This window comes from Labrus bergylta, chromosome 18 (genome assembly GCF_963930695.1).
Source record: "Labrus bergylta chromosome 18, fLabBer1.1, whole genome shotgun sequence".
Taxonomy (NCBI): Eukaryota; Metazoa; Chordata; class Actinopteri; order Labriformes; family Labridae; genus Labrus; species Labrus bergylta.
The window spans coordinates 5,850,820-5,864,588 of NC_089212.1; the positions used below are offsets into that span (position 1 = coordinate 5,850,820).

Sequence of the window (13,769 nt, forward strand, 5' to 3'; positions counted from 1 at the left end):
ACTCTGATTGATGGTTCTTTCTCATCCTTATACTTGTATTTTACTCTGTAAAAATTTCAGATCTGTAGCAATTTTTTATTCATTTTATTTTTATTTAACCAGTAAAGAAACTTGTTGAAAGAGTGTCCTGGCCGAGAAAGGCAGCAGGACAATTAACAAAGTTTCACACAATGAGAGGCCAAACTTACAAATACACAAAATAAATTATTAGACGTTAAAAGATACAAATTTAAAGAGCAAATGTTTTTCAAGATCATCTACAAACACATTATGGAGAATATCTTAAGCCAGATGTGTCTGCCCTCAAGTATTTTAACATCCTCTTCAAATCATCCAAAGAGACCAGCTCGTTAAATTTCAGCTCTTTTTGTAATTCGTTCCAAGTAAAGAGAGCAGAAAACTTTAAAGCCTTTTTCTTCCAGCTCAGTTCTGACTATGGGAACAGACAATAAGAAAAGGTCCTGGGATCGGAGATTATAAGTCCCTGTACTCTTCTGACTGATGAAGGTCAGAAGAAAACAAAAAGAAAATTTAAATTGAGTCTTCACCAAACTTTTATTATTTTTTAATTCCAGGCAGAATAAATCATGTTCTTGTTCAGACTGCGGTAAAAAAAACTTGAGAAACATGAATATAATTTCTGTTTTGCCATTTCTGTCTCAACTCGTCTAACCCTCTCTAGAGCTGCAAAGATTGATGAGAGAGTTAATAAATCGATAAAAGAAAAACATATTTTATTGTTATTATCTCCAGCAGGTAAGGCTCTGTCCCACTTCTGTTCTTACCAGATGATGTCTGTAAGGTTTGCCAAGCAGGAAGGAATAATTGATTGATTTATATTTTGTTATTATACAGCATGTGTGTCAGTGTATGCATGGACACTGACATTTTCATTTTAAGTTGTTTACCTAAAGAAAGAATAAACATTAAAATAACTCTTATTTTAAACCCAGATTTGTGTTTGCAGCAACACAAATCTGTGATGGGCTCTTTTATTCTCTCTAATGATTCTTTTTAATGACCCAGAACAGTTGTCACTTTTGAATATTCAGTTTCAGTTTAATTATGAATGAGGCACCAGCAAATATTTGCTCCGTCACGCTTCGTTAGTTATCAATGCTCGACCTTCTTTTGTTCTTTCCAAGAGAGCTGAAGCTTTTCAAAATAAAACGTTTTTCTGAGAAAGACTCGGTCGAGACGAAAACAAATTGGAAAGCTTGTATAAATAGAAAAAAAACACTCTTAGGGCTTTCACACCTGCAGAAACTTCCTGAAAAACTCCTGATATTTGCAGGAGGAGCTGTATGTGCAGCAGGAGATAATCAGAAGAATTCACCTCGAGCCACTAGGAGAAGGTGGTGATGTTTATATCCTGTGACTGAGTCAGTGCATAGACTGTATGCATGCGACTGATACGATCTCCAAATAAACGGATGCATTACGTTTTCTGTTCTCCAGTATGTTGTTCTCCGCTCTTCAGTTCATATTGGGATTCCGTTGAACTGCACGTAGCATTGATATAAAGGGAAATATTCTCATTATAGCCTTGTGTAGCGGACTCTGTTGCTTAGTCCGCTACTTCCGCGTTGTTCTGTTTTACATCACGTCTTACCTCAGGAGCGTGAGGAGTTTATGTGAACAGCCAGGTCAGGAGAATCCCGGAGCAGTCTTCCTGAAATTATCTAGATATTTTCAGGAGTGCAGATGTGAGAATGGCTTTTCACTTCACTGCTAAACACTTGTATACGTATATGCAGTTTTTTTATTTTGAGTTTTTATATTTTTATATAAAGTTTTTATATTTACTGAAATCTGACAGACCATAATGGTGTCTCTCTTTTCCCCTTTCAGTCTGATTTCCAGTCAGCGCTGAAGATTCATAATGCGGTGGCCACCAGCATGCACCGACCATCTCCTCCTTACCCACACACACAGCAGGCACTTCAGCTGGCCATGGAGGTAATGCTTCACTTCCACTTTTTACTAATTATTTATTCATTTGCTTTTTTACTCGCTGAACATCATTTACCAATGATTGGAGCAGCAGAAGTGACAAAGAGAAACCGAACAACAACATGAAAGAACAACAGCAAAACAGAAAAAATAATAATAAATGACTATTTATAAAGCTTGAGTAAACAAGTGATCAAGTGCATACATAGAACTTAAAACAAAGGACTTAAAACCCATTTAAAGGATCAGGTCTTTGCATTAGCAGCAGCTCTAGACCTGACAATTGTAAACTTGATGAATGAGATAAACAGAGCCAGTAGGGGGATTAGTTAGTTAGTTTCCCCTCTGCCATTGTTGTTGATATCAGAAGTTCCACCCCTTCTTGATACTGATTGGTCGGTGAGGGTGACGGGACATTGACAAAAAATCATCTGACACTGAGGCCGTTTATCCGCTGATGAAGCTGTGCTCTTAAAATAATGAACTGTATTGATTTTGTATAGAAAATAGGAAAAACAGTGTTAGTGGACACACACCCTAAAGGTCTTCTAAAGGTTTATGTGCAGACTTTCAGGATTTCAGGATTTCTTCCAAGGTACAAAAAAGTGACAGATAGTCAGGTTTCATCTGGAATTTCCCCACTCCTTATCAGAAAGGTTAAACGTGAACATGTTCTGCAGAGACTGCTCCACACTCTCTGAAGATGATTGTAGAAACACTTTGAACCACTTCATTTGGACTCCTGAGGGGGACATTAAAAATGCTAACTTTTAAAAATGTGTTTTTATTTCTTGAAAATTCTTGTTGTGTTACCCCAAACACACACAGGGAGTGTTGCAGTCAATGCTCGAGCGAGTGTAATAATGCGTTGGAGACAGAGCAGCTCTGTTCTGCATCAATTAGAGATAAAACACAACAACACTGTACTCAGGCTTTCCCATCAGCAAACTCTTTTATAATCATATTTTCCAACTACGGCCTGTTAAAAAAAAGAGTATAGAAACCCTCTCTGTAAAGTTTGATGATGACATGTTTAATGCTACGCAGTTCAAGTTCAGCCAACGTCCAAGAATCCAGAAGAATCAGAGCTTTAATTATTTATTTGCCTCTGTGTTGTTGGCGAGCTGTCAGATCTATTCATTGCTCGTTTCAGAGGAATCTCATGAAAGAGAAACACATTATTTCTGCTCCATGTTGGCATCTCTGCCCCCTGCCTTGCATCTGGCTTTAAGGAGGAGAAAACCTTCTGAATTCACAGAAACGTGTGTCTTTGTCACTGTTCATGAATTTAAAATAACCTACCATCTTTAACATGAAAAGTTAATTTCTCCTCTATTGGCTTAGATTTAATTGAGCAAAGTGCAGATTAAAACATGTTTTCAATAAATAGTAGATGTATTATTATCACACTTGAACGAGACTTTGTACTGCTACAGCTATCACTTGACTTCTTCTTTGGTTTGTATTTCACAATCGTCTTCTTTGGAAGTTGTCCCTTTTTGTTAAAGAAGTAGAGAATGAGGGCGCACGTTTAACCCCCATAATCCAGTTCGTTTGATCGGTACAGTTGCTCATGCTTGAGCACAAGCACGGGTACACAACGTGAACATGAGGTGTAATCGATCCCAGAACTTCCATTATTGAGAAATATTGTCTGAACCTGACTTTAATGACTCTAAATAGGCGACAAAGGCAGTACGTGTAGTCGTGTCCCAGAACAGAAGCAGTCTCGGCTACAGCGCCTCTCTTGCAGTGGTTTGTGTCGTTAGCTGTTAGCTGGTTTAACAGTAGAAGCTAAAACAAATTAAAGATGGCGTCACACAGTTAGTGAGGAATCAGTGACGGGAGAGGCCTTTCTCAAAGCACTCCCTACACTCTGTAACTCTGTTTACCTGCTTGCGTTGGAGAGTCTGTCACATTTAGAGTGTCATCTGAAACCTCTGAGTGTGGAGTGGGAGTGGATTGTTTAACCCTAAACAGTGAGTCTGCACCAGTGCTCGCTTACTGAACAGGTGTAACACCTCTCATTGTTCCTCATCTCAGACACTCCGTACATAAAAGCTCTGTGTTAACATCTGCATAAAATTAAACGCCTTCTTTAGGGTCAAAATAGTTCCATCATACAGATGTTCAAAATCAAAAAGTTTACATTTTACTCAGGAACTAATTAATGTTTTTCTGTGTTCATCTTATTGTGAAGTGTTTAATATGATCAGGGACGAACTGTCATGATGATGCTGATCATTTATATGTTGCCATGGTTACAGGTCAGAAGTCTTATCCAGCCAGCTCAGAACAAAGAGGGACTCGAACTCCAAAGCCTGCTGTCAGACACACACATCCAGGTAGAAACACACACACACACACACACACACACACATGCATTAAACTGTCTGAGCACATAAACAACGGCATCTAGAAGTCACTGATGTGTGTTTGTGTGTGTGTGCTTTGCAGTCATTGCTCCTGGCTCATGACAGCATAGCAGAGAGGGAGATGCAGCCTGAGCCACTGCCCGCCCAAGGAGAAACTCTGACCCAGTGGGGAGGAGAGACTGTCAAGATCGTTCGCATAGAGAAGGCCCCAGACATACCACTGGTAAGACACACACAAGCGCAGTCACACACCCAGACACACACACTGTCACACACTCGACTGCTCTAGTTTCTTCCAGCAGTCAGGGTAGATTAGATGGAAACTTTAAACATACAGATATTTAAGAGACTTCAGGTAGAGACGACACAGAGAAGTTTATTTCATTATTGAATGTTTATCTTTTTTTTTCTCGCTGTCAGGCTTTCGATGAATTACCTCTGAATAAGTGGCGTTTGTAGGCTAGAGGATTAGGGCCACATAAGAGACAAAGAGATTTTGAGAAAGCATTTTCAATATCACAAAAATAAAGTCTTAATAGAGTCATAATGTTATGAGAATGCACAGGCTGCCCTGCTTTAGACCCGGTCTTTTGGGGGGGAGGTTTGGCCAAACAACAGTTTGTTTTGGTTTCATGCGGCGCTCAAGGGTGACCATAAGTCGCACATTCGTCCTTTAACTTTGATTAAATAATATTAGAAAAAATATGTCACTGAATTATGCTCATGAACCTCGTATGTCACTAAACAAAACCGTCCACAACAACACAGCTCAGCAGCTGTAAAAACACGACAGAAGCTGATGAACAGTTGAACGCTTTTTCATTCATATTTCATAAATTTCTCTATTTGTCCTGCAGGGGGCGACTGTTCGTAACGAGATGGACAGCGTGGTGATCAGTCGAATCGTTAGAGGTGGAGCCGCCGAGCGGAGTGGACTTTTATCAGAAGGAGACGAAATACTGGAGATCAACGGGATAGAGATCAGAGGGAAAGACGTCAACCAAGTGTTTGATATTCTTGTAAGTACATGAGGGTTTGCACAATGCTGGAATTTTAAGCTTTGATACGGTACGAGTAAAAATCTAACGATATCAGTCGTGATGCCAGGGAGATTTAAGTTCAAGGCATCGTATAATCGGTAATGTGCCAATGTATTTGTGCAGTTTAGACGGTGCTCTCTCTCTTTCCATTGTTGCAGCTGTTAACAATATGACTTAAGATCCCAATGCTTTGCAACCTTCAAACTTTCAACAGAGATGGTATCAATTTAAAACACATGATATCCAAAAGTATCAAAAATTGACTAGTAGTATTTGTATCGGGGTGCCAGATAGCCTAGCGGTTATGACACGCACCCCATGTACGGAGGCTACAGTCCTCGTCGCAGCAGCTGTGGGTTTCGAATCTGGCCTCGGCCATTTGCTGCATGTCGTCCTCTACTCTCTCCACCCAACGTTTCCTGTCTCTCTTCAGCTGTCCTACACACAAAAAAGGCAAAAAGGCCAAAATAACTTGAATAAAAAAAGTATTTGTGTGAATCAGAAGCCTTTCTTTAATTTGTGAGCTTTACTTCTTCTTATAAACTTTATATCTCTATCCCACTTATTTGTGTTTAAATTGTCTTTATTTATTCATGACATTTTCCTTCATAGTCTGAATGAAACATGCATTCTCACAACAAGTTCTCTTCTGTGTTTGTGTGTCCTTTGTGTCTGTGTGTGTATCTGTGTGTTTTTGTGTGTCTTCAGGCGGACATGCACGGCCTCCTGACCTTTGTGCTTATTCCCAGCACTCAGAGCAAACCTCCCCCCATCAAAGAGAACGTGGTGAGTTCTGAGTACAAAATATTTTGAGTTTATTTCTTCAAAAGTTTGGACGTCATGGAAACCGTAAATATAAACAGAAAGTGGTAATTTGCAAACATTGAAACCCCTAATTAACAGAATATAATGAATATCACAAAGACAACAGGTTGAATATTGAAACTGAATTTTGATGCCAGGAACATGTTTTAAAAAAAGGTCAGGACAGGGTTACATTAATCAATGTTTTTAGACATTTTGTCTCTGTGCTATTTTCAATGTAACATGGGGTTTCAATGTTTTGTAAGTCATCACATTTTGTCTTTATTTACATTTTACACAACATTTAAACTTGAGTTTTAGGTTGACAGTTTGAAAACATCTAGATTTTTTTCCCCTGCTTGACGTTTAATCTCATCTCATGAATCTTCCTCCTGTCATTTTTCTCTCTCTAGGTCCATGTGAAGGCACATTTTGACTACGACCCTTCAGATGATCCCTACGTGCCGTGCAGAGAGTTGGGCCTGTCCTTCCAGAAAGGAGATATTCTCCACATCATCAGCCAGTCAGACCCCAACTGGTGGCAGGCATACAGGGACGGAGACGAGGAAAACCAGCCGCTAGCTGGACTGGTACCAGGTACCTGTGACTGTCTTTCTTTAGTGTAGAGCTTATTACTGTGTGTGTCATGTTTCTTTAAAAGTCTTTGTAGACCTTAAAGTCAAACTGTTGTTTTCTCACAGGGAAAAGTTTCCAGCAGCAGAGAGAAGCCATGAAGCAAACGATAGAAGAAGACAAAGAGCCTGAAAAGTCTGGTCAGTTCCTCTCCTCACTACATCACCTTATGACTCGGGATAACTGATGTTACAGTTTCATTAAAGAATAAATACTTTGTTCTGATAGCAGTACTTTTTCTGCTTGTTTACAGGGAAGCTGTGGTGTGCGAAGAAGAACAAGAGGAAGAGGAAGAAGCTGCTGTACAATGCTCACAGAAATGATGGTACGACCTGTTTATATATGTGTACCTCTCTCCACACACACACACACACACACACACACACACACACACACACACACACACTTGCATTTACAGCTTCATGCTGCTGCACAGTATTAAAGTTTGACCATTATTAATATTGTTATTTACAGAGGATAAACACAGCATGTTTGTTAATATACAACTAATAATGAATGTTGTTCATTATTAGTTACTCAGTTACTGTCTGAGTAAATGTTGTTTGTTAAGAGGCTTATCTTTTTCATACATGTTCTTATAAAAGCCATGCTGCTCTTTGTAAATCTTTACTTCTTTTCTTTGATATTTTCACATTTTTCCTCTAACCTGTCTCTCTTTCTGATTTCTTTGGTTCTTCCTCTCCGTTGGCCCAGATGTTGACAACGAGGAGATTCTCACCTATGAGGAGATGGCTCTGTACCACCAGCCGGCCAATAGAAAGAGACCGATTGCTCTGATTGGTCCAACCAGCTGTGGCCAGTCAGAGCTCAGACAGAGACTCATCAACAACCAACTAGAACGTTTCGCTGTAGCTGTACCTCGTAAGACACACACACACACACACACACACACACAACTTACACTGTACTGTATCTTTCTGTGGGTGTACAGTACTGATCTCTCTCTCTCTTTTTCTCTCTCTCTCTCTCTCTCTCTCTCTCTCTCTCTCTCTCTCTCTCTCTGTGTGTGTGTGTTGTAGACACTACACGGAATCGCAGGTCAGAAGAGGTGAGCGGTCGAGATTACCACTTTGTGTCTCGTCAGACGTTTGAGGCAGAGCTGGCAGCAGGTAAATCTATAACACCTCTTCAATCTGTGGAGTATTAAGAAATGTCTTGAGTGTCTCAGAGCTTCTGTGTGTCTGTGTGTCTGTCACATCCAACATTATAAAGATTTGTTGAAGTTATTGTGTCTAGCTTTTGTGGTACTATAAAGAAAAGACTAACAGGTCAGCACTAGAACCAAATGTGAAGAATGACATTTCACCTCATGTTCCTCAGGGAAGCTGATCGAGTCTGGAGAGTTTGAGAAGAACCTGTATGGGACGAGCACAGACTCAGTGAGACAAGTCATCAACACTGGGAAAATCTGTGTGCTCTGTCTGCACACTCAGGTACACGATCGCAGACTAATGAGAGGGTTTCATATAGAACACAACATATAGATTGTATCTAACACATTGTGTGTGTGTGTGTGTGTGTGTGTGTGTGTGTGTGTGTGTGTGTGTGTGTGTGTGTGTGTGTGTGTGTGTGTGTGTGTGTGTGTGTGTGTGTGTGTGTGTGTGTGTGTGTGTGTGTGTGTGTGTGTGTGTGTGTGTGTGTGTGTGTGTGTGTGTGTGTGTGTGTGTGTGTGTGTGTGTGTGTGTGTGTGTGTGTGTGTGTGTGTGTGTGTGTGTGTGTGTGTGTGTGTGTGTGTTCTCAGGCTCTGAAGGTGCTGAGGAGCTCAGACCTGAAGCCTTACATCATCTTCATCGCTCCGCCCTCCCAGGAGAGACTCCGCGCTCTCTTAGCTAAAGACAACAAGAACCCCAAGGTTTGTTTACTCTCCGTTAAAGGTAAACATCCCTGTTGTCTCTAAAATGTTTGCTTCACTAATGTGTGTGTCTCCTCTTCGGGTGTGTTTGTACAGCCTGAGGAGCTGCGTGACATCATCGAGAAAGCCCGGGAGATGGAGCAGAGCTGCGGCCATCTGTTTGACGCCGTCATCGTGAACACGGACCTGGACAAAGCCTTCAACGAGCTGCTACGACTCATCAACAAACTGGACACTGAGCCGCAGTGGGTGCCCTGCTCCTGGCTGCGCTGAAAACACACACACACACACTCGCTTATCGCTTATTCACAAAAACACTCTGACACACACAGACCAGTCATAGAGTAGAGGAGGGAGTTCACATTTCTAGAGAATTTAACTAACTGGAACTCGACATGAGGGGAGAGAAGTACAACGGAGTATCAGGGCCACTGACCTGAGGTTTTAAAACTTTAAGAATTTGACAAGCTGAAGTCGTTTTCCTACAGCGTATGTTCATGATGTCATCATATAAACTTATAACAACATTTAAAAGACACTAAAAGTAAATATTAGATGTTTCGGTCACTCTGTTAAATTCACGGCTTCAACTGTAGCGCCATCTGTAGATGACATGTAACGGCCTTAATCGTCTGTTTGAGCTCACATACCGTTCATGTGACATCTAATCATAACTGCCTTTCATGTCGTTTAAAGCAGCGGTTCTCAGCTCGCCTAGCCTCAGGACCCACCGCCTTCCTCTGCGCAAAATTGTGACCCAAATTTCAGATATTTTTTGACCAATCAAAAAAACAAAATACTGAAAAATTGTGCATTTTGGACCTCAGCCTGTACAAAACATGTGACAGAATTAGGAAACTGAGTTTACGAAAACATGTTTAAAAAGCGCTACACAGACTTTTTTATAAACTTTTTTCCAGGCGCACATTCACGACCTACTAAAAATGGCTGTGCGTCCCACCTCTGGCCCACCAGTTGAGAACCACAGGTTTAAAGAGCCGTGATTTTATGTGGTGTGTGCTGCAGCTGCTGCCTCAAACACCTCCAGTGTTCTGAATTCTGCATCACTGTATGTTTAATTTAGTCTAAATATCAGATAACCTGTGATCTAAGACGGGTCATCTGGACAATGTTCATACATAGAGTATCTCTCTTTCAGCTAACAAACCAGATCTTCTTATTTATTTCTGACGGATAAAGTAAAACATCCTTTTCCTAAATAGATTCAAGAATTCTCAAAATATTTATCCTGCATTTAATCACGTTGTTCAGATGATTTTCTAAAATCGAAATAAACACCTCCTTATATTTTATTTTGCAAATATATTTATCATTTTGCAACAATTAGGACAAGGGCACGATTTTATGAACTTTATTATAAAAGTCTTAATCTTTATCTGTGTGTTTTCTTTACTCAGGATTATCAAATAAATGTAAGGATTTTACTCACTTTATTCTTTTCCTGCAAATGTTAAAACATTCCTCTAAAGTTTGAAGCTCGTAAACTTCATCCTCCGACGTGTTATTACTTTATTAAACATCTTTTTATAATCCTTTAATTTAAACCATGAAGTGACTTGGTACTCCTCGTCATGACTCAGCATAAACTTATCATAAGATTACAACTCGTGAACTTTTTCTCATAACAAAACGACGACTTGTTTATAACTAAAGTAGAAATATTTAGACATTTTTCTTTAAACTTTATTCACTTAACTTTTTAAAAATCTCAGGTTGGAGTGTTGTTTTTGTTTTTTTCTTAACGCTGGCCCTCACACTCTGTTGTACTGCTGAGACTTCTAGAAAGTCTGGACCTTGAAGCACTGTAATGACATTTTGGAAAACTCTAAACAAGCTGATCTCATGTTCCCTCTCTGGTCCATCGTGTTTTTAGTCAAACGCTGATCTCGTTCTTTTCTTGAGACCAAACTATGGACCTGGAACCTTTTTCCTTTCTTTTTTTTTTTTTTATCCTGGTTTTACTCTGTTGGGCCTAATGACGCTTCCTGTGATCATTTCAATGAGTATGATTAAAAATATTTAAATTATTTTTAACTTCTTGCAGTGCTGAGAATCACTGTAATCGCTTGACTTTGTATTCTTCATTTTTTATATTAAATAACCCGGTCTGAGCGCTGGTCTAAAACATAAAATAGTTAAACAAGCCCCCCTCCCCACCGGTGCAAAGACAATGTGAAAATCAAACAGAGTGCAAATTTAAACCCACGCTGAGCTGCCACATGTACTGCGATTAAGAACACACACACACTTTCTCTGAAGTATGCCCACAGTGCTTTTAATGAGGAGTGAGGGTCATTAATGGCCTGAAGCTCTGCAGCCTTCTGAACTCTGACTGACTGTGTGACTGACTGACTCTCCTGTTTATTGAACACTATTTATCAGAAACACAAGGCGGCCATTTTCCTCTGATATTAAGCTCACGGGAGCGCAAATCGAATGCTGTTAAAATGGACCATGTCATACTGCTGTGTTCAATGTTGTAAGGAGTAAACGTAGGTGAATCTGACAAAGGTTACGATATCACCATGTCCAGATTGTTCAGCAGGCAAATATATATATTTTTTTAAATGGCAAAACTCTGAATGACTTCAGGTCATATTTCGAGGTTAAACAAAGAAGCATGCTCAAAGGCTCAGAAAAGAAGCCAGCACAGAAGTTTCACTGCAGTTGCTTAAACGGCCACAAGAGGCTGGCTCCCAAAGTGAGTCAATCCCCATCAAGCTCCATATTAACGTTCCTACAGCCTGATTCTAAAGAACCTGTACACAGGACAAATGCACAGGGGTTTGATTTTGTTAACCACCTCTGTTTAATTTATATTAAGGCTATAATTATGCATAATTAGGGGTGTGGCCTTTTTGATTGACAGGTGGGAGCTGCTAGCTGTCTGCTAGGTATCACCTCTGCTAATTCAGTCACTGAACTTAACCTCAGCTGTTTGTGATGTCGGTGCCTTTTGGAGATTTTTCCTGCAAATAACTGAAAAATAATCCGTCATGTTGAGCGGTTTAATATTCTAACAAAAACAACTCTGTACAACTTCAGTTTTTCAATGAGTGACATAACGAATATGTTATAATGAAGCACTAATGACCAGGTACTGATGTCTGCTTGTCAGCTCGTGCAGTGCGTGTCATACATTTATTTGTGATGGCCCCGTGCGTGTCACTCCGGTGTTAAGACGACTGGTTGTTTTAGGTTACACAATTTGTTTTACTCACCTGCAGGCACCTGGTCACTGAGTTCAATATGTTCTACCAGCTCTCTCTTTTAGCTGCTCATGTTTAACAAATAAATCATTCTGATCAGTAACAACTACAATCAGAAACACATTCAGCAGGAAACGCGTTGCTTGAGCTTGTACTGGAAAACTCAGAAAACGTTAGCATTTGCTAACCCATTGCTGCACTGAATTCAACCCTCTTGCCTAAACATAGTTCCCCTCTAACGCCAAAAACATGGCGGCAACTAAAACGCTGAACTTGTGCCTTCAAAACAGTCGTCATCATGCAATGAGTGATACCATGATAGATACATCCATTTAGATGAAGCAACATATTTGATAACCGGTTAGCTCCTGCTACAAGACGGCTAATGTTAGCGCTTTCCCACTGGCTAGCTTACATCAGTGAAAAATGGAAAAGCGGTCAAAAGAAAATACTTCGTCTACTTTTTACATGCAGATGGCAGACATTTGTCATATGTCATACGCAATGTAAGACATCAACACAACACATTTAAAGCCAAGCCATGTTAGATAAGAATTGAGCTTGATTTACAGTCAGCTAGGAAGTGGTTAGTTGCTCATAACAACTGTCTCTATGGTGCCTAATAGGTCGTCAATGTTGTTGTTTTTCCTTGAAATATGACCAGACGTACCTGCAGATTGTCTGTCGTCTTTTAGCTTCTGATAAATCTGGAACGTTTGTCAGATTAGCTACAAGTACAGGACTCGCAGCCCAAACCACTGAGTGTGACATTTATCTGTTTGAAAAACCTTTGATGCCCTCCCCTTGAGTATGACACTAAAGACAAATGGACCCTGTGTGAGTGTGATGAGTTAACACTAAAATAAAGCACACAGGACTTGATATTTCAGATTCTTTTTTTTTCTGACTGACGTACGACATACGATCTACGGTCAACTTTTTGTCCTATCTGATCACATCTGAGTAGAAATGACTCCTGAGGGGCGGGGCGGGAAAATGTGAGAGTTGTAGTTTTTAGTGAACACATGATGCTGAATTTATTATATTGTGTGTGTGTGTGTGTGTGTGTGTGTGTGTGTGTGTGTGTGTGTGTGTGTGTGTGTGTGTGTGTGTGTGTGTGTGTGTGTGTGTGTGTGTGTGTGTGTGTGTGTGTGTGTGTGTGTGTGTGTGTGTGTGTGTGTGTGTGTGTGTGTGTGTGTGTGTGTGTGTGTGTGTGTGTGTGTGTGTGTGTGTGTGTGTGTGTGTGTGTGTGTGTGTGTGTGTGTGTGTGTGTGTGTGTGTAGACGGTGAAGTATTATTATTGTGACCTGAAGTAGACCTGACACCATATCACTGTTATCACTGGGTAGAGCCTTTATATATTTGTTATAATAAAAATAGATTTATGAAGTCCAGAATGCACCAATAGGATGGCAGGTTTCACCTCCCTTGCCTCCCTGCCATTGGTCCAGGAGGAAGAGGGGGCGTGGCTAAGTGGATTTAACTGTGTTGAATGTAAAGTTAATTGACACCACTTTGTGTTTGAGACATCACTTTTTCCTGAGAAAATCTGCTTTTTGTATGAATATTCACAATCAATAAATAAATAGATGATTGGTATAAAACGACTCTGACTTATTCATTTATTTTTCTCATAGCAACAGGCCAAGAAACCTGTCCAACTATAAGATACTGAAGTTACAAAAGCTGTGTGAAATATTTGGTGAATGTGAGGTGTAAATTAGCATGATATCAATCAATCAAACTTTATTTGTTCAGCTCTTTCCATACAATAATAATGTAGCACAATGTGATTCACAAAAACAAATCAATAAGCAACAATAAGACCCCTCATCCATGCACACATTAAAATATGTCATAA

General features: G+C 40.0%; 1 protein-coding gene across 1 annotated transcript in view; it reads left to right on the forward strand.

Annotated features, from left to right (window-relative positions):
* pals1a (protein associated with LIN7 1, MAGUK p55 family member a) overlaps positions 1-13,515 on the forward strand; it is a 29,818-nt gene extending 16,303 nt beyond the window's left edge. Inside the window, exons 5-17 of the mRNA XM_020655540.3 lie at positions 1,852-1,959; positions 4,221-4,298; positions 4,411-4,551; positions 5,186-5,347; positions 6,077-6,154; positions 6,586-6,769; positions 6,874-6,945; positions 7,059-7,130; positions 7,520-7,687; positions 7,846-7,935; positions 8,147-8,259; positions 8,568-8,678; positions 8,775-13,515. Of these exons, the coding sequence (XP_020511196.3) occupies positions 1,852-1,959; positions 4,221-4,298; positions 4,411-4,551; positions 5,186-5,347; positions 6,077-6,154; positions 6,586-6,769; positions 6,874-6,945; positions 7,059-7,130; positions 7,520-7,687; positions 7,846-7,935; positions 8,147-8,259; positions 8,568-8,678; positions 8,775-8,951 (1,554 nt within the window). The 3' untranslated portion in view covers positions 8,952-13,515. The remainder of the gene's footprint in view (positions 1-1,851; positions 1,960-4,220; positions 4,299-4,410; positions 4,552-5,185; positions 5,348-6,076; positions 6,155-6,585; positions 6,770-6,873; positions 6,946-7,058; positions 7,131-7,519; positions 7,688-7,845; positions 7,936-8,146; positions 8,260-8,567; positions 8,679-8,774) is intronic.
* The last annotated feature ends 254 nt before the right edge of the window (positions 13,516-13,769 follow it).